This window comes from Cucurbita moschata, unplaced genomic scaffold (genome assembly GCF_002738365.1).
Source record: "Cucurbita moschata cultivar Rifu unplaced genomic scaffold, Cmos_1.0 Cmo_Scf00008, whole genome shotgun sequence".
Taxonomy (NCBI): domain Eukaryota; kingdom Viridiplantae; phylum Streptophyta; class Magnoliopsida; order Cucurbitales; family Cucurbitaceae; genus Cucurbita; species Cucurbita moschata.
Window position 1 is genome coordinate 5005308 of NW_019268524.1, and position 19575 is coordinate 5024882.

The following is a 19575-nucleotide window of genomic DNA, read 5'->3' on the forward strand; positions in this document are numbered from 1 at the left end:
AAAAAAAAAAAAAAAAAAAAAAAAAAAAAAAAAAAAAAAAAAAAAAAAAAAAAAAAAAAAAACTAGCTAACCTACTATAACTACATATATTTAAGAAAGATCGAGTAGGGGTAAAATAGTCTTTTTGAACACATAGGTTTGTTTCGGGTAATAATTTTTAAAAATTATGAGGGAGACATTAGTTATAGAGATGTTTTTTTTTAATATTCAAATTTTTAAATGTTTGTTGCTTTTATTTATTTATTATTATTTGTTAAATTAAAATTAAATTATGAATCTGACGTAGATTTCAATATCGATGTATAATTATGTGTGGGTGAAAATTAATCACCGGTGCTTAAAAACACAAAGGAAAACTTCCAAACTGAAGATGAATCGAGCTAGGGTTGAGCTAGTTGAGTTGCCCAACTCGAGAAAGAATCACCCAAGTTGAGATTAAATCGAGCTAAGGTTGAGCTGCTCAAGGCAAAGGTAACCATCTCCCGAAAAGATAAATTATAGAGGTATGTTTTTTTTAGTAGAGCATCTAAAAAATTCTAGCGGGATTTTCAACTCAATAAAATGATGATTCTTATTACACTGAATCAATGTTTTTTTTTTCCCGACTGTTTTAGATTTTCATAAATTCAATTCTAACTCGAACATGGAAGCTTAGATGACTTATCTCCACATAAATGCACCAATTTTTTTTATCTTACGAGCATTCTTCGTTTGTTCATGTTTTTCGATTGATCCAAATTTCAATATTTAAATAATAATGTTAATATGAGTAAAAAAAAAAATTAAAAATTTTAATTAAACAAAAAAATATTAACTTGTAAAGTAATTATTATAACAACATGAGGCTCGAAGCCCGATTATGTTTGGACCAAACTACAACAATGTCCACGTGTCAACTTACCATTGGTCTTCAAAATTAAAATCCATACCTGGCACAGACAAATCGGGGCCCACTTCTGTTCACTTTGCAACCATCCTTTGTTAGTCTAGACATAGGAGAGTGATTCTCACGCGCAACGCCATGTTATGAAAAAGGGCTTTTTCGGCGCCAAAAACGACGCCGTATTTATAGATCTAACGTTGAAGTTTTACGCGCGTTTTTACACTGGTTGTTTGCGCGCGTGGGTTTTAACGAACGTGTCGTTTGCTCCCCGTAAACGAATCCATGAGACGACCTGCCACAGCCCCCTTTTCTGAATGTATTTTGTCCAAATGTCTATTAATTTATATGCAAGTTTAAAATATCTCTTCATTTTTGACAATTATACCCTTTCCTTAATTTTTAAATTATCCTCCATTTTGAAAATATTTTTTTAATGTCTTATTATATACAAAATTAATTAGAGATTTATTACTCATAAAATTAAATATGAAATATGTCTTTAAAATTAGAGATTTATTATAGTAGGTAAAAAATTTGAAAAAGTGCAATTTTAATTTGGGTAAATTGCAAGACCCATAGTAAAATTTAAATTATTATTTTAGGAAATTAATTTATAGGTGAATTTTTTTTTTATCCAAAGGTAAAAAAAAAAAAAAAAAGAATGAATAAAGGTGTGGGATATTTAATAAAGGAGAGAAAATTTTGACCAAGATATTTATTATCGAAACATTAAATTAAATACAAATCTCTTCGTAAGGTATCTTTTTCAAGGGTATTTTCGTCAATTCGACTCTGTCATAGCTCTACGAGTTCGTTCAGAAAAATGGAAAATCGATTCTCTTCACTGTGATTTCTCTCATCCATCGTCCAACTGGATGGAGAAGACGACGGTGAAGCTGTCGGTGTTGGCAAAATCTCAACGGATTCCTACATTCGCTTCTTCCCTCAATCCGAAGTCGGGGAACCAATCGCCGGAATTGGATCTTCGGCAGACGTTAAGTTCACGGAGGGATTCTCGGCGGAGGATCCGAAATCTTTCGTTGATTAAGAGGAAATTGGCGCCGTCCGGGCCGAGGAGTCGGCCGCAGACTCCGCTTCTGAAGTGGAAGGTCGAGGTGAGAGTCGATGGTGAAGGTGAGGGAGACGAGGACGAGAAGAAGTCGGAATCGGAGAACGGAGGGAAAGATCTCCGGCGGATGAGTCGGGAAAGAGACGTGAATGTATCGGCAAGGAAGCTCGCTGCTGGTTTTTGGCGGTTTCAGAAGCCGGAGGTGAGCGCTGATGGAGGAAGGAGAGGTTTGAGACGAACGCTGGAGCAGGGGATCGGTTTTCAGGTAACTGTTTCTTGTAAATTGGAAATCGATCGACTCGAACTTCGAAAAGTTTGATGGAATTTACATTGCTGTTGTGTTTGTGTGATTTGCTTGCATTCGATGGAGATTGAATGTGCATTTTTCTCCCTACTAGGAAACGAAATTATGAAAACTGATCTGTAGTTTCGAATTGGATCTTTGTTTTTGGGCTGAGAACTGTGATTAGATGAGTTTTAGAAACGAAATGAGTTCCAAGGCATGCATTCAGTGTAATTTGGCTTCTAGTTCTGCAGTTTCAGTTCATGATTGTGGTCATTTATTGTTCACTTTGCAGCCAGTTGCTGGCCATGTTCGAGTTCCAATTCTCCGCCATCATAACAACAACATATTAAGTAATGAAACAAGGGATCTGTTACAGAGCCAACCATCAACTTCTGGTATGAGAAATGGCGTTCTGTGCAAGGTAATGTCGCATCACTTTCATGTTCCTCTCTTTCAATTTCTTATTGATTGCTATAAATTTGAAGTGTTTTCTTCTGCCATTCCTGCCATTAGCTTGAGCCGTTCTTTCAATTCTCCAACTCAGTTATGGAGGGGGCAACTAAATGGGACCCTATCGGCTCGAAAATTTCAGATGAAAGGGGCCATATTTACAATCAAACCGAGCTTCTTGACCAACAAATGAGCCTGGTTTCGGTTATATGTGCACTTCAAGCTGAACTAAAGCAGGCACAGGTACACATTTTGGAACTCGAAACTGAACGCCATGTATCGAAAAAGAAGCTCGAGAGCTTCTTGAGAAAGGTTGATAAGGAGAAGACTGCATGGCGTATGAGGGAGCATGATAAAATCCGTGTATTCATGGAAAGTATCAGAACTGAGTTGAACTATGAAAGAAAAAACCGAAGAGGAGCAGAACATTTCAATTCAAAGCTGGTTCATGAGCTAGCTGATGCCAAGTCTTTGGTGAAGCAGTTGATGCGGGACTATGAAGAAGAAAGAAAGGAAAGGGTGTTGATTGAACAAGTGTGTGAAGAGCTTGCTAAAGAGATTGGAGACGACAAGGCGGAAATCGAGGCGTCAAAGAGAGAATCTGCGAAACTTAGAGAGGAAGCAGAAGAAGAGAGAAAGATGTTGCAGTTGGCAGAAGTATGGCGTGAAGAGCGCGTTCAAATGAAGCTGGTCGACGCCAAGGTGGCTGTAGAAGAGAAGTACTCTCAAATGAATAGGCTTGTTTCAGATCTTGAAAACTTCCTAAGATCAAGGGGAGCAATCTCAGATATTAAGGAGATGAGAGAAGCTATATTACTAGGACAGGCTGCTTCTGCAGTGAACATTCAAGACATAAAGCAGTTATCTTACCAACCTTCTAAGCCAGATGATATTTTCTCCATCCTTGAAGGAGTTAACTTTGATGAAAACCAAGAAAAGGAGGTTAACCCATATGGTTCTTACAGTCCAGCTACCGAGATCCCGAAAGCTGGAACAACGAGCCCCGACTTAACTGTGGATGCAGCTAAACGGGTGGATGGCACCCTGATGGCCTCACATGCGTGTATTGATCAGAATGGCGACATAGACGACGAGAGTGGATGGGAAACGGTGAGCCAAGTTGAGGATCAGGACTCGAGTTATTCACTGGAAGGATGCACAATACCACCTGCTGCTAATAAGAATTGCAAAAAGAGTAGCATCTCAGGCTCAGGGAGTGGAACAGACTGGGAAACAACAATCAACATCAGTGAAGTCTATTCAGAACTTGTAAAGAAATCAAAGAAAGTATCAAACTTAACAAAGAGGCTATGGAAATCCGGCCATAATAACGGTCGGGGGGACATCAAGACGATACCAGTAAAGGAGTCGAATGGGATAGCATCATCACCAGAAGCAGAATCAGGCAATGGCGGGTCTAGTCCAGATTTTATTGGTCGGTGGAGTTCCTTCGACTTAAGTGACGCTCGAATAGCTCGACAGAGGAAAGTCCAGATTAATGTGAAAGAAAGTCAGAAACTGCAGCTAAGGCATGCCCTTAAACAGAAGATATAGAGGCAGTGAGTGATTGCTTCCTGAGATTTGTTCATGCCTCTATTTTCTCCAGATGTATCAAATATTTCACTTATCAATCGATTAATAGCCTTCCAAACATCCGTTCGAGTTCCCTTTACGAGTATAAACCATAGATCTGCTGAACGCTTCTCAATATATTTTAGGAATATTACATATAACTCAGGAAACATCACTGCTATTAGAAAAGCTCAGTCACTTGGGAAAACAGCCGGATTTTGTTCTGTGATTATTGAATCTAATACACAACATTCTGGTCAGTAAATGTGACACTTTCCTGGACAATCAAGATTTCGAAAGGTACTATAAGCTTACAACAATCAGAACGCCACAGTACTTCAACAATCGGAGGAGTCGATAAAGCTCAAACCGATAAGCCAATTATTTTTCCCAACATTCCTCATGTCATCTATACTCCTGAAAGTTGACATGACCCGTTGCTTTTGCGTGTTCTACAGCCTCCTGGACATTGGATTCTTCAAATGAGTTACAAGAGTTTGAAGAAGTAATTTAGGAAGCTATCAAATTTGGACGAGGAATACCGTTTGGCCGATGACTCCAATTTGGCAAACCCCACAGCGCAGAGTGAAGTTGGCGGCGTCGGTGAAGCTCCGTTTCCTAAAACGGATAGAACAAAATATCCATACATTGCAAAGTGAGAAGCAAACAGATATTCAAAATGAATTTCTTCCTATCTTACAACCTTTTCCTCTTGTGAATTGTTATTTGTACTGATTCAAACAGAGAATGATAGTACCAATGACAACTTTTGGGGGAAGTCATGCAGCTCAACTTATCATTCAAAGAAGAAACGTAAACTAAAACAAGCCACGTTCCAGAAACGAGTTGAGCTTAGAGGATACCAGAAGAAGATCCTACCTTTGCTGCTCTTTTACAAAATGGAGAGCTTGCTCCTCAATGGGCCCACTGCTCCTGTCTCTATTCTCAGAAAATATGGTCTGATCAAATTCTTCTGGAGCTCCCTCAAATGGAGACATCTAGCCGAGACAAATATGCAGGAAGCCTATATCAGACACAACCAAAGACAGAGCAGAAAGATAACAGGCAGAGCGAAATCAAGACCACGAAATCATGGGACAACCACGAGTTTTTACAGTCTTCTGTTCATGCCAAAAGAACATATTATGAAGGTCATCTTGCTGCATTTTATGTAATCAAATATCTCAAAGCGAGAAACAAAATGCAAAACGTTCTAGTATTAAGAAATGGCATGGTGACAGCTTGACCATGTATAATTGAAATCTGACCTATGAAATACTATGCATATTTCATATTTTTCACATGTTCTGTAACGGCCCAAATCCACCGCTAGCAGATATTGTCCTCTTTGGGCTTCCCCTCAAGGCTTTAAAACGCGTCTGCTAGGGGAAGGTTTCCACACCCTTATAAATGGTGGTTTGTTCTCCTTCCCAACCAATGTGGGACATCACAGTCCACCCCCCTTTGGGGCCTAGCGTCCTCGCTGGCGCTCTTTCCTTCCTCCCATCGATGTGGAACCGCCCCCAAATCCACCCCCCTTTGGGGCCCAGCGTCCTTACTGGCACACCACCTCGTGTCTACCTCCCTTTGGGAAACAGCGAGAAGGCTGGCACATCGTCCGGTGTCTGGCTCTGATACCATTTGTAACGGCCTAGATCCACCGCTAGTAGATATTGTCCTCTTTGGGCTTTCCCTTTCGGGCTCATGTTCCATCTCTTTGTTGCCCTCATTGTGATGTCCCACATTGGTTGGGGGGAGAACAAATCACCATTTATAAGGGTGTGGAAACCTTCCCCTAGTAGACGCATTTTAAAGCCTTGAGGGGAAGCCTGAAAGGGAAAGCCCAAAGAGGACAATATCTGCTAGCAGAGGATTTGGGTCCTTACAAATGGTATCAGAGCCAGGTTCCGAACGATGTGCCAACCTTCTCGCTGTTCCCCGAGGGGGGGGAGACACGAGGCGGTGTGTCAGTAAGGACGTTGGGCCCCAAAGAGGGGTGGATTTGGGGGCAGTCCCACATCGATTGGAGGAAGGAAAAAGTGTCAGCGAGGACGCTGGGCCCCGAAGGGGGGTGGATTGTGATGTCCCACATTGGTTGGGGAAGAGAACAAATCACCATTTATAAGGGTGTGGAAACCTTCTCCTAGCTGACGCGTTTTAAAGCCTTGAGGGGAAGCCCGAAAGGGAAAGCCCAAAGAGGACAATATCTGCTAGCGGTGGATTTGGGTCCTTACATGTTCAAACCGAAAAATCCGATAATGCGCATTGTAAACAGCTCTTTCTCTGTACCCCCGATTCCCAAATAACGATAAATTTAAAACATACGCGAAAAACGTATGAATATGCAAATTTAAGGAAATCAGAAAATCATACAACTAAAGCATCATAGTGGAGTCCGTCATATATCAGCAGAACCCTTTCTGAATACTTCTTTTCCTGTCAAAGATGACAGATAATCAGCATCAGGAAGTCAAAAGATTATTCCTACCGAGCCAATGGAGTCATCGGAATAGAAAATCCTAACCTGACCATACAAATCACATCGTGTCGTCTGGATGTCGTATGCTGCAATTTCACGTCCATAATATTCGGATAGTATCGAAAGCTCAATGGCGCCTGCATCAGAGAAAACAAACTTGAAAAGAAGAAAATCGAGTACTTAACATGGCATATGACCGATGCCTAACCAGATGCACCGGCACGTTCAAATGCCAAAGTACGTTCTCTCTAGTAATATAGATTTGGATTCAGCTGCTACATAATGGCAGAACACTTCTACAACTTTTAAGAATACAGGAAAACCCCCAAAGGGGTTCATTCCACAAGTTCAACAAAACACCAAACCCATAATCTAATGCTAGAAAACAAGAAACAGCAGGATAACTACATGTTTTGAAGATCTACAAGAAAATCTCATAAAAACTCTTCCATTTAGTAATGATAATAGAGATACAAACCTCCCCACTTCTCTGAATCAAGAATCCAAGCACAGTACTCCTCATTTGGCTTTCCAAGAAACGCTTCAGAATACCTTGTTGGATCACTAGCTACTGTTGCAGCTATGACCTTAAAAGAGAATCAATTGTGCAAGATGTTCAGAGTAAAGAATTCAAATACGATTTTGTACAAAAAGTAGCTAAGCATGCCTTTTTCTGTGTGGGTTCTATCCCAGATTTCTTTCGGCTCTATGATTCTATAGATTAAGCATATGCCTTTTTCTTGTTCTTTTTGTTTCTATGTGTGCGTGTTGGGAGTGATGTGTGGTGGAGAGCGATGCTGTAACGGCCTAAGTCTACTGCTAGCAGATACTATCTTTTGTGGGCTTTCCCTTATGGGCTTCCCCTCAAGGTTTTTAAAATGCATCTGCTAGGGAGAGGTTTCCACACCCTTGTAAAGAATGCTTCGTTCTCCTTCGCAACCGATGTGGGATCTCACGGATGCTTTCATTCGAAGTCCAGCATTTTTACACATCAGATACTGCATCTTCTTCATCAATGAAAAGTTGGTCAAGCATGCAATACAGAATTCTGCTACTTATTTTTTAGTATATCTACACTACAAGGGAATTAAATGCAAGTTGTTCGGGTTGGATCTATCTTCCTTCGAAGAATTTAGAATTTGAAAATAACTCCGAAATAGTGATGCATTGAAAAGCAGTAAAATCTGGTTCCGAAAACGATAAAATATGATGAATTAGAACCTGTCTTAGCTCGGTAGCCTTGTCTTTGTCGTGGTCCATAACATAACTGGCATATATTACACAAAAAAGATAAAGATCGAGCACAACAGAAGTAGCACAAATATGAACATGAGACATGGGCACAACTGACAATGAATTTTCTACAACACCAAAATATCAAAATGGAAAGGACCCATTAAACATTATATTTTCAAATGTATTTGTATGCTCATTACATTTCAGGGGTTTCAAAAAGAGTTGAACTTGGTACATGAACTTACACTCGAAACGGGCAGTGGTACAGCCACAAACAAGAGGGGGACCCATACTTTTCTTTAAAATTATATGTCAAGAAGCCTATAGCTTATTATCTTCAAACTCTCTTAATTTGCTTGGTGGAGCCACAAAAAACAGCGGGGATAAAGTTAGTCTTCAAAACAATTAAAAATCATATGTAAAGAAGTTCATAATCTTTCAGTTTTTAGTCTTGCTCATGTATTGTACTGTGTAACAGCCCACCACTAGCAGATATTGTTCTCTTTGGGCTTTCCCTCGAGATTTTAAAATGTGTCTACTGGGAAAAGGATTTCACCCCCTTATAAGGAATGTTTCATTCTCCTCTCCAACTAATATGCGATCTCACAATCCACTCCCCTTGGGGGCCAACGTCCCTCACTAGCACACCGCCTAGTGTCTAGCTCTGATACCATTTGTAACAGCCCAAACCCACCGCTAGCAAATATTGTCTTCTTTGGAATTTCTCTCAAGGTTTTAAAATGCATCTACTAGGGAAAGGTTTCCACACCCTTATAAGGAATGTTTCGTTCTCCTCTTCACTAATGTGGGATCTCACATATTGGCATACCACAAGTTAAATATACCCATTTTATAGACTATACAGATTCCTATCTCTTAATCATTATCCAGGAATGGATAGGCAAGTAATTTGAAGTTTACCCAACAGCATTAAAGAGGCAACTGTTGTCTGATGGAATAACCCTTCTAAGAACTGTACCTTCCATAGTATGAGTAAATATAACCTGAAATCAATTCAATCAAGGGATGGTGCTTCAATAAACTTCACATTCCATAAACAAATAAGCAGTGAAATCACTAGCAGAACATAACCAAGAACAAGAACACTCGAGAACATCTCAATGCACAAGCATAGCATTCAAAAGCCCAGACAGAAAAATAAAAACATAAACAGAAGGCGATTAACAAAGTCAAAATATGCAAAACCTTTCAGAAAACAAAGCTTCTAGCCTTCTAGCTACATACATAAACTCACACAAACGTATGCTTTGAAAAACCCTCTTCTCAAACTACAAAACTAAATCAATCACAAATTGCAAATACCAGATCGAATTCGACCTAAACACGAACACAATAACTCAAACCCGAGAAATTTCTAGATCCAATTCTGCGTACAGAAGAAGGAGAAGAGATTTACCAGCAATAAAGTCGAAGACGACCAAAATAGAAGATAACAGATGGATGAAAGAAAGAAAGGAATCAGATACGCTTTCCTTTTCCTTATGAATCAATCGAAGAAAAAATCAATCAAGAAGCCGTTTCAAATTTCCGGTTGCCAATGCTCGTTAACGCCAGATTTTGTTGGATGCGGCTAATTAAATTATACATGAAGGCGCTCGAGGCGAATCGAAAGTGTCCCCACCATTGGCAGGATGACGAGCTTTTTTCTTACGACAGAAAACGAGATTCGAGGTGAACTTGGAAGTGTTCCAAAAGGTTTCGATTTTTTTCTTTAGTTCTTGATTTCATCGGTTGAAGCATGTAGATTCCAATCCATTTTCGGAACCTTTATTACTTTAATTTGTGGATTAAATTATGAACCCTAAATTAATAAAAATATTCTTAAATTTTACTTTTAAAAAAAAATAAATTTTTTTTAAAAAAATACTAATAAACTTTGTTGGGCTGGGTTGAAGTCTGAAGTTGGGCTTGATATGGGCCGGGCTGAAGTGAAACATGGATGAGCTGGAATGGCTTCTAGATTGGGCTACAGGTAGCTAGTGGGCTGGACCAAAGCTGGAGTTGGGCTGTTTGGTTGTCGGCTCAGGTCTAACCCGACCCGACCCAGTGGATTCTTCTAATTATGATTGGTTTGTTTTAATTTTAAAATGAATTAAATTATAAATTTTTAATATTATATACAAAATTTAAAATTTAGGGCGATAATTTTTAATTTTATATCTAAAAAACCCGTTAATTTTTTTTTAAATATAAAAATTAAAAAAATTTAGATTGAGATATATTAAAATCAAACTTAAAAATTTATGACGTATTAAACAAAACCTATAAATCCAAGGGGTAATTAAATATTTAAAATACTATTTACAATAATTTTTATATATATTTTATTTTCTATAAACAAAAATAAAATTAATTTTATATTATTTAAATACAATTTTTTCTACAATTTGGGCAAGATCCATGCAATCGTAGCCATTGATCTATGCAATCCACGTGGAAGAAATGATCACAATTTGGAAGTCTCCTCCCAAATTCTCCATCTTCAAATTTCTGAAAATATTATAAAATAAAATAAAATAAAATCTCAATAAATAAATATATATATATATATATATATATATATATATATATAATTTAAATATTTTTATTTTAGATAAAGTATGACCATAAATATACCTCTAAGCAAATGGAACAAGAAATGGAGCTGTTCATCTTGCGGTGATCATATTCAGAAACAGCCAAGTTTTGGACACTCTCCATTGGCATCCCTTCCACACAACTTTCTCCGGCAGTGGCGTCGATGAACTCCGATATCTCTCGGTGCATATGCTCCAATAAGTCGCTCGCCAGAAAATTTTATCCAAAAGTTAAGCACGAGTATTTGTTTTACTAAAAGAAGAAGAAGAAAAAGAAAATCGTACATTTGGGAAAGAATATCTATACGCAAACGTTGTGTATTCCAATAGTTGAAGTGCTACGGTGGCGCCGACAATAGTGCTGATGCTAGTGCTATGGCCTTTGAAAGCTCCGACCACCGTCCCGACCATTGCACCTACTGTAAATGTCAAAAGTAAAATACGTATTTCCTGTTGAGGATTGTTGGGAGGGAGTCCCACGAGTAATGAAAAGCTCAAAGGGGACAATATCATACTATTGTAGAAACCCGTGAATCGTAACGGCTACAAAACGATGGTCAAACCACTCGAATAATTTTTCAAAAGAAGATCGTATACATACCTAAAGCAAGAAGGCATAGAAACAAAGCGAAAAGGATCGTCTTGAATGAATCGACAAAGAAGTGAAGAGTCGTATCGAAAACCTCCTCCTTCAACTCAACCAACCACCACACCATTGAGGGAGAAAATGGAAGGGCCAAGTTTATGATATGGTTTGTTGGTTGAATATTTTACAAACTCAAATATAATTAATTATGGTAAATATGTTGAAAGTGATAAAAATAGAGATAGAACTTTAGTTCGAGCATATAACTGTAGTAATATCTTCGACGGTGAGAAATCTCTGATTCAATCTCTAAAAATATAGTAAAAATTATGTACGAAAAATCTTTGGTTCAATCTCTACAATTTCTCAGAGATGAAGATCGAAAAAGGTAGTGAAAATGGAGACAAGAAAGACTTTTTCGTCCTCCGTCCTCGTTCTGGTCCGTAGACATCTTTAAAGCATAACCTAACAAAGACTTTGAGCAGAGTTAGACACATTAATGAAATCCCGTATAAAGTAGATAAAATTCCTAACTTCCCATTGTTTTAAACCTCTAATTTTATTTATTTAATTTTATGAAAAATGATCAAAGATCTCGACCATGATTCAAACCTCTACCATTTTGATTTATAATATATATCGTTTAGGTTAGTTGGTGAATGAGTATTTAAAAATTAAAATATTAAGTTAATTTTTGAAATTGTATTTTGGATTATGCTTTTCAGGGTTAATTTTAATTAGTGTATATTGACACATATATACGATTTAGTAGGAGTTTAATGTTTTAATTAAACATATTAAGTATGATCTAACCTAATGTTTGGTAGATACAATTGTCCTTGAGAGTCGTTAACCAAGACTAGAGTAGTGCTAGAGTAGGATGATTCAATATACAACGAAGTCGGTGTTCTATTTTCTTTACGAATTAAATGAAAAAAATCCTATATTATAATTCTACGGTAATTAAATTTACTCGTACTTTATCCGAAATTTAAATTTCTAAGCATTTATTTTACAAATAAATAAAACAAATGTTTAGGAAATGAGGCTTTAAATTTTTAGTTTTTGTTTTAAAAATTCCATATTTGTTTTCTTTGTCAAATTCAAAAGCTTAATATTATATATATAAATATATTTATTTAAGTTATTGGTTTTAATTTTCAAAAGTATTAAATAAGAGGACGTCTCTTTGGCTTTCCTTTCAAAAAAAAATTATTAAATTATTTTAATGAATGATATATATAATTAAAATTCATATCTTTTAAAAAAATGAAATTAAAAAGATTTAATTTTCACCCTGAAAAAAAAAAGATAACAATATGATACTTTGATAAAAAAAATTTTAACATTTTTAGTACTACCTCTCAAGTTGACTATTGAAAAGATGTGAAAGGACTATACATCTCGAACCTAATAGGTAGAAAAATTGATCGGCACGGCCCGGTCTCAAGAACTCGAACGCGGATAACCGAACAGTTCATGACTTTCAATAATTTCTTCAAACTAATAGATTTGTGGTCCATTTTGAATTAAACATCAAATCTAACTAAATACTGATAAATAGATGGATGATTAAAAAGTATATTTAATTTTTTTTAATTAACGTTGTGAATTCAAATGGCTTGATGAAATTGATATCAAGTTGAAGCTAAAGGTTTGAAACTTCCGCAAGAACATGATTCAAAACAATCTCAAGAGAGATTAAAGCTTGAAACATCCTGCTAAGAACATGAAAGACCACAAAAGTTACCCAGAATCAAACATTTTATTGCTAACAAGTTGTCATTACAGTCCGCCATCCCAAGATCCATTCAAAAGAAAACACAGAAACAGATTCAATTCGATGAACTATAAAACAAGTTGCTTAAAATCCATGGATTTTGATCTGATCCTTCTTAACAATCCCAGCCTGAACCAGGAACTGAGACACGTTCTTGCGCTGATCGCCCTGAAGCTGAATTATCTTCCCCAATTCTTTGTCTTGGACGACGTTACCATTACAGCAAAACTCCTTCTTCACGTCTTTGAGGATCTTCTCGTAGCTGAAATCCTTCTTCAGACCCTGGACTGTTGTCAAGCACTTCTTGCCATTCCTCTGCTGCACGCGGATATGAACATACTCTTTGCCTCCCGGGGCATCGGAATCCTTGGCGTCTGCGAATGGATCGTAAGCGGATGGGATTTGGACGTCTATTTCAACCATCAACCTTGTTTGGATCAAAACTCGAACACCCACAATCTGGAACACATCATAGATATCAAAATCAATATGGATATAAGTAAGCCTTGGCTTAACTTTTAAATGTCAACTTCCACAATCAATGGCTTCCAATCAATCGAAACCCCAAAGCGGATCAGATACAATCAACACCAATGAACAAGAACAAATCCCTTGTTCATCCATTGGCCGGATTAAACGGTTTTTAGTATAAGAAAACACTTGAACAGATGAAGAGAACAACGATGAATCTTCTGACGATCACCTAACCATATACTCATAAAACCTAAAGCTCAAACAACAAAACAAAGAATCCAGAAAGAAAAACCCTAGATCATCCATGACTTCAATAAACGAACCGAACAACAGAATCTAAACAAGCAAGACGAGAATCCGGCCGATACAAACTAAGACCCAATCTAAACATGAAGAGAACAACAGGACAAGAATCCAGAACGATGAATCTCCTCGATCATCTAACCAAATACTCAAACAACAAAACAACGAATCCAGAAAGAAAAACCGTAGATCATCCACGACTTCAATAAAGAACGCAACAACAGAATCGTTTCAAGCAAGACGAGAATCCGGCCGATACAAACTAAAATCCAATCTAAACAGAAATCTCCCAACGACGATCATCAAATCATCAAGTCAAATGAGAATAAACCACAAATCAAAGTAGCAAAAAGATAAATCCAGCAACAAAAACAGGAACACAAGTTAAAGTAGAGCTAACAATGAGAATAAAAAAGAACTGATTCAACTATTCAGAAAGGATCAAAGACTTACGAGAGGGTACTGAAGAACAGAGAACGGACAACGAATGATGCGACCAACGCTCAGCGGTATAGGGATTATTTATAGAGATTTTGGGGAACGCGGCAAGAATCCGTATGTTTCCATCACGAATTCGCATCCGAATGGGGTCAGGATTGTTCTCGAACATGTAGGGAGATGACGTGGACGGCCAAGATCAGTAATGGACGGTCAGATCTTCGCTGACGTGTACAATAAAATAAGTCTCTTTTAAAATATGGTTGAAGTGCGGTGAATATAGACGCGTTCATTGAACGCTTACGCTACCGGGATCCGATTGGAGAAAAGGACGGTCCGGTCCAAGTGGGCCAAGCCGGGGGTTCTGGGTGGGCCCCAATTTAACATGAATCATTTTTAATAAATCTTAAAATTAATTATTATTATTAGCTTATTATTAAACTTTAAAAAAAAAAATAATACTCACTATTAATAAATAATTAAGAAAAATAATTAATTTAAGATTAGTTGAAAAAATTTAGATATCTCAAAGAATATGATCCGAAATATATATTTTTTTAAATTATTTCTTTGAAAATACCTACCATACCCAACAAATAATATGCAAAAATATATATATATATATATATATATATATTGTTAATAATACGTCTAATTTAATATTCATTTACTGAAAAACATACTTCTAAAATTTATAAAACAAACTTAGCCTAAATCAATTAAGAAACAATGTAGACTAATAATGATAGGATGAACGAGTAATTTTTATTTTTTAATTTCAGGTAATGACTAAAGTTTATAGACGAAAATAAAATAAAGGTTAAAAGACTGGTTCATATATTTTAAATTAATTTTAAGTGTGAGTTATGATCGGAAAAGCATTTGGTAAACATATTCATAGTGTGAGATCTCACATTGGTTGGAGTGGGAAACGAAACATTTCGTGTGGAAATTTCTTCACAACAGACGCATTTTAAAAACCGCGAGTGAGATTGACGTCACATTGGTTGGAGTGGGAAACGAAACATTTCGTGTGGAAATTTCTTCACAACAGACGCATTTTAAAAACCGCGAGTGAGATTGACGACGATACGTAATGGGTCAAAGCGAACAATATCTGCTTGCCGTAGGCTTGGGCCGGGCCAATGGTATTAGAGTGACACCATGCAGTGGGCCGGGCCAATGGTATTAGAGTGACACCATGCAGTGGGCCGGGCCAATGGTATTAGAGTGACACCATGCAGTGTGGCGCTAGATCTCTTCTAAGGGGATGGATTGTGGAGAGGGAAAACATTCAACGGTCTTCTCCCTAATATAAGTGTTTTAAAATGGGTGGGATCACTTCTCCCAAGTGTTTTAAAATAGGTGGATTGTGAGATCCCAGGTTGGTTGGAGAGAGAAACGAAGCATTTCTATAAGGATGTGAAAACTTTTTCCTAACAAACGCGTTAAAAAACATGAGATTAACGACGATACGTAACGAACCAAAGTAGACAATATCTGCTAGAGATAGACTTGAGCTATTACGCCGTCTTAAATGGAAATTGTTATTATTGTTTGAAATCCTCTTTAGTAATACTTGCAAACACCATTCCTCTTTTTTTTTTGGCTAATTATCTTCCTTTGTAGTAACACTTACCATAAAAAAACAGAGAATGGCTGAGATGAATTGAAACTAATCATTTAAGAAGACAAAAGTGGGTGCAAAATCAGACCATTCTCCATCACCCCATAAATACAAATCATACATTATGAACAGGTTGCTGATGAAAAAAAAAACAAAATATATTAACTTCAAACAGATCATAACACAATAAACGAAGCAATACAGACAAATGAATCAAATTCTATGGTAAATATTTCATGTACTTGACTGATCTGGCAAGCGTTTCAAGTCCATCTCAACTTGGTGAATTGTCCATTGCATATTCTCCAGTTTCTGAAAAATAAAAGTGTGTAAAACTTGTGAGTTTTTCTCTTCTTACCCATTTTCAACAAAGAGGATGAAAATGGTAAGTAATTTCCCAAGACATTACCATTACAATATCATGGTACTGCCTCGCAATTGTGTCGAAATGTGGGTCTACACCTTGATACTCACGGAGTCGAGTGACCTAAAAGAAATGTAAAGTTAAATGATGGAGAATGCACTGGCTAAGTCCGAAGATAGACATAAAAGTATGCAAACCATGGTTGCAAGTTGATCTCAGAATGGGATCAGATTACAAAAGCAGGAGAATAATAAGAGTACTTATTGCATCTTTCATTGTCCCTATGTTGTGAGAGTTATGTCCCTGTGCTATGAGAGTTACCTCTCATACCTTGTGAGAGTTATGTCCCTGTGCTATGAGAGTTACCTCTCATACCTTGTGAGAGTTATGTCCCTGTGCTATGAGAGTTACCTCTCATACCTGAAAATACTTGATTGTAATCTCTCATACCTGAAAATACTTGATTGTAATGTCCCAAACCCACTGCTAGCAGATATTGTCCTTTTTGGACTTTTTCTTCCGGGCTTTCCCTCAAAATTTTAAAATGTATTTGCTAGGAAGAGGTTTCCACACTCTTACAAGGAATGCTTCGTTTCCCTCTCTAATCGATGTGGGATCTCACAATCCACCCCCTTGAATGCTTAGCATCCTCGTCAGCACACGAGCCGGTGGCTGACTCTAATACCATTTGTAAAAGCCCAAGTCCACCTCTAACAAATTTTGTTCTCTTTGGATTTTCCTTTTCGGGCTTTCCCTCAAGGTTTTAAAACGCATCTGCTAGGGAGAGGTTTTCACATTCTTATAAAGAATGTTTTTGTTCCCTTCTCCAACCGATGTGGGATCTCACACTGATATCCCCATGGGATGACTGTTTGAGAAGGGTTTGTTTCTTTCTATTTTTACCTTTTGCTTTGGTTTTTGACTGTAGGCATTCTATGATGGTTGTTTAATGATTGAAAAACACAGGAACGCCATTGAAAGTTGTTCTAAATGGTACATGGTGGCTGAAAAACAAAGCTAAAGTGCCACAGAAGTGTGGTTAGAGCTCCCTATTTTCATTTTTTTTTTTTTGGCTTTATTGGTTAGAAAAAAACCACAGAACCTTCCAAGATAGAGAAAAATCGTTTATTGCATTTTTACTCGAGTTATTTTGACTGGCCTCAGATTGGAGGTGCTACTTGTTATAGTTTTCTCTAAACAGAGCTCAGTTATCCTTGGTGGTTAGTTTGTCTCTTTTTTCAATTTCCCTTGAATATATTCCCGTTTCTTACCATATATAGAGAGACAAGACAAGACAGAGAGAGAGAGAGAGAGAGAGAGAGAGAGAGAGAGAGAGAGAGAGAGAGAGAGAGAGAGAGAGAGAGAGAGAGAGAGAGAGAGAGAGAGAGAGAGAGAGAGAGAGAGAGAGAGAGAGAGAGAGAGAGAGAGAGAGAGAGAGAGAGAGAGAGAGAGAGAGAGAGAGAGAGAGAGAGAGAGAGAGAGAGAGAGAGAGAGAGAGAGAGAGAGAGAGAGAGAGAGAGAGAGAGAGAGAGAGAGAGAGAGAGAGAGAGAGAGAGAGAGAGAGAGAGAGAGAGAGAGAGAGAGAGAGAGAGAGAGAGAGAGAGAGAGAGAGAGAGAGAGAGAGAGAGAGAGAGAGAGAGAGAGAGAGAGAGAGAGAGAGAGAGAGAGAGAGAGAGAGAGAGAGAGAGAGAGAGAGAGAGAGAGAGAGAGAGAGAGAGAGAGAGAGAGAGAGAGAGAGAGAGAGAGAGAGAGAGAGAGAGAGAGAGAGAGAGAGAGAGAGAGAGAGAGAGAGAGAGAGAGAGAGAGAGAGAGAGAGAGAGAGAGAGAGAGAGAGAGAGAGAGAGAGAGAGAGAGAGAGAGAGAGAGAGAGAGAGAGAGAGAGAGAGAGAGAGAGAGAGAGAGAGAGAGAGAGAGAGAGAGAGAGAGAGAGAGAGAGAGAGAGAGAGAGAGAGAGAGAGAGAGAGAGAGAGAGAGAGAGAGAGAGAGAGAGAGAGAGAGAGAGAGAGAGAGAGAGAGAGAGAGAGAGAGAGAGAGAGAGAGAGAGAGAGAGAGAGAGAGAGAGAGAGAGAGAGAGAGAGAGAGAAACTTACTGCTTTATTATAAGAAATAGAAGCTTCCTCCGTTGCTTCAACAAGATACTTTCTGTAAAAAGAACATTACAAATTATATTTACCTTGAAGATAATACGCTGGTCTACTAAAAAGAATATATTCAGACAAAACCTTATTTTATGAAGGGCTGGTATAGATTCCTGTGTGTAAGTCTCTAGCAGGAGAACGTGCTCTAAAACACTGAAAAACGAAGTACATAATTACGACAGCGTGATCATCGCATATTTAGAGAAATAAAACAAAATTTGCAGTTAAAATGCTATTCTGCTCCAAAAAAGAGATGCAGGAAGGGAAAATGAAAGTGAATTTCCACAATGCTATAAAGAGCTCAGTTAGGATGTGCTGATTGAACACATGCAAATAAGAACTATAAAGTGCAGACTATTTCTTTCGTAGAGTGTCAGTGTCGACGCATTTCAGATATTGCCATACTCCGGCATGAGAGCTCAACAGATGTTTGACACATGAAAGAAGATTTGTATGAATATTGAATTGTTTAATTAGCACCAAGGATCCAATGAACATCGAGTTTAACAGACCTCAGTTTCGCATTCATCGTCTCACACCTTTTGCACAGCCAAGTTTTCTGGAGATCGTCCTACATAATTTGAGTTTGACCAGGTTAAATGTGCTGAAGTTACAAAGTTAAAAACAAAAACTAATAACTGAAACCAATCCTGCAAATTTAACCATCCATTATGGTAGAAAATAACAATAATTACATATTTATGTTGATGCCGCAGCTTCAAATCTTTGACAAGCTTAATTAATACTCCCAATATCTGCTCAAGAACCTAGTTTGAACAAAAAATTTGAAAGGCATGCAATTAACCTTCGACAAAATGGATAAAAAAAAAACTCATTAAATGAACTTCCTGTCATATACATTGTAATATTCAGCAAACTTTCTGTCTGCCGAGTAAAGATCTTGCCGCAAAGCTTCTTCTTCCCTTTCAATCTCCTCAATGATCAACTTGACCCTATGTATTGAAGTTTTAGTGAGAAAATGAACTAATTCGGGGGGGTACAAAAACACAACAAAGAAATAATGCCATGGAAGAGCCAACCAGACCTCTCTGGAAGCCGAGCACTAGAGCTATGATGCCCAGATGATGATTCTGCATGAATGTAAGGCCATAAGATATGCATCGTATAGTGAATTGCCTATTAAATCTAACCTTTCAACAGTTTAAGGATAAAAAAGACAGATCAATAATTTTAACATGCAAATCTAGTAAATATCAACATTTTGGTACATAAAATCAAGTAAATATAACTACTAAAGCTAGAAAGCACCCCCCCCCCCCCCCCCCCCCCCCC

The 19575-nt window shown here is 37.7% G+C and overlaps 4 protein-coding genes and 1 pseudogene across 5 annotated transcripts in view; 1 reads left to right on the top strand and 4 right to left on the bottom strand.

The window, feature by feature from the left end:
* The first annotated feature begins 1678 nt into the window (after positions 1–1678).
* Positions 1679–4341, top strand: LOC111445867. Its single transcript, XM_023084389.1, has 3 exons — positions 1679–2217; positions 2531–2659; positions 2752–4341. The coding sequence occupies exons 1-3, from the start codon at positions 1759–1761 to the stop codon at positions 4240–4242; spliced, it is 2079 nt and encodes a 692-aa protein (XP_022940157.1). The 5' UTR covers positions 1679–1758; the 3' UTR covers positions 4243–4341.
* On the bottom strand, positions 4298–9755 carry LOC111445873 (ubiquitin thioesterase OTU1). 2 transcript variants are annotated; one of them, XM_023084394.1, is made up of 9 exons: positions 9393–9755; positions 8897–8979; positions 7961–8006; positions 7218–7326; positions 6785–6876; positions 6634–6696; positions 5140–5258; positions 4803–4878; positions 4298–4722 (listed from the first exon to the last, which is right to left on the bottom strand). In XM_023084394.1, exons 2-9 carry the CDS (start codon positions 8959–8961, stop codon positions 4666–4668), a joined length of 627 nt encoding a protein of 208 aa, XP_022940162.1. In that variant the 5' UTR covers positions 8962–8979; positions 9393–9755; the 3' UTR covers positions 4298–4665. The 2 variants fall into 2 exon arrangements, with proteins under 2 accessions (XP_022940162.1, XP_022940163.1); XM_023084395.1 differs by lacking the exon at positions 9393–9755 and adding an exon at positions 9299–9386.
* A 605-nt stretch (positions 9756–10360) lies between these two features.
* On the bottom strand, positions 10361–11288 carry LOC111446256 (annotated as a pseudogene).
* A 1616-nt stretch (positions 11289–12904) lies between these two features.
* On the bottom strand, positions 12905–14295 carry LOC111445876 (protein translation factor SUI1 homolog 2-like). Its single transcript, XM_023084402.1, has 2 exons — positions 14169–14295; positions 12905–13397 (listed from the first exon to the last, which is right to left on the bottom strand). Exon 2 carries the CDS (start codon positions 13359–13361, stop codon positions 13023–13025), a length of 339 nt encoding a protein of 112 aa, XP_022940170.1. The 5' UTR covers positions 13362–13397; positions 14169–14295; the 3' UTR covers positions 12905–13022.
* Positions 14296–15917: 1622 nt separating this feature from the next.
* Positions 15918–19575, bottom strand: part of LOC111445870 (AUGMIN subunit 4) — a 6932-nt gene continuing 3274 nt past the window's right edge. The window contains exons 6-13 of the mRNA XM_023084392.1: positions 19328–19373; positions 19142–19235; positions 18978–19049; positions 18795–18853; positions 18367–18435; positions 18235–18286; positions 16190–16267; positions 15918–16092 (exon numbers count right to left, since the gene is read on the bottom strand). Of these exons, the coding sequence (XP_022940160.1) occupies positions 16015–16092; positions 16190–16267; positions 18235–18286; positions 18367–18435; positions 18795–18853; positions 18978–19049; positions 19142–19235; positions 19328–19373 (548 nt within the window). The 3' untranslated portion in view covers positions 15918–16014. The remainder of the gene's footprint in view (positions 16093–16189; positions 16268–18234; positions 18287–18366; positions 18436–18794; positions 18854–18977; positions 19050–19141; positions 19236–19327; positions 19374–19575) is intronic.

What these genes read in the sequence shown, in the direction of transcription:
- LOC111445867 (XM_023084389.1), top strand. Translation starts at nt 1,759, where the DNA reads ATGGAGAAGACGACGGTGAAGCTGTCGGTGTTGGCAAAATCTCAACGG. An exon ending in AGCAGGGGATCGGTTTTCAG is followed by an intron (nt 2,218 to 2,530) that starts GTAACTGTTTCT and finishes TTCACTTTGCAG; the next exon opens with CCAGTTGCTGGCCATGTTCG. An exon ending in GAAATGGCGTTCTGTGCAAG is followed by an intron (nt 2,660 to 2,751) that starts GTAATGTCGCAT and finishes TCCTGCCATTAG; the next exon opens with CTTGAGCCGTTCTTTCAATT.
- LOC111445873 (XM_023084394.1), bottom strand. Translation starts at nt 8,961, where the DNA reads ATGGAAGGTACAGTTCTTAGAAGGGTTATTCCATCAGACAACAGTTGC. An exon ending in GATGTGATTTGTATGGTCAG is followed by an intron (nt 6,697 to 6,784) that starts GTTAGGATTTTC and finishes CATCTTTGACAG; the next exon opens with GAAAAGAAGTATTCAGAAAG. An exon ending in TCCACTATGATGCTTTAGTT is followed by an intron (nt 5,259 to 6,633) that starts GTATGATTTTCT and finishes TGTCTCGGCTAG; the next exon opens with ATGTCTCCATTTGAGGGAGC.
- LOC111445876 (XM_023084402.1), bottom strand. Translation starts at nt 13,361, where the DNA reads ATGGTTGAAATAGACGTCCAAATCCCATCCGCTTACGATCCATTCGCA.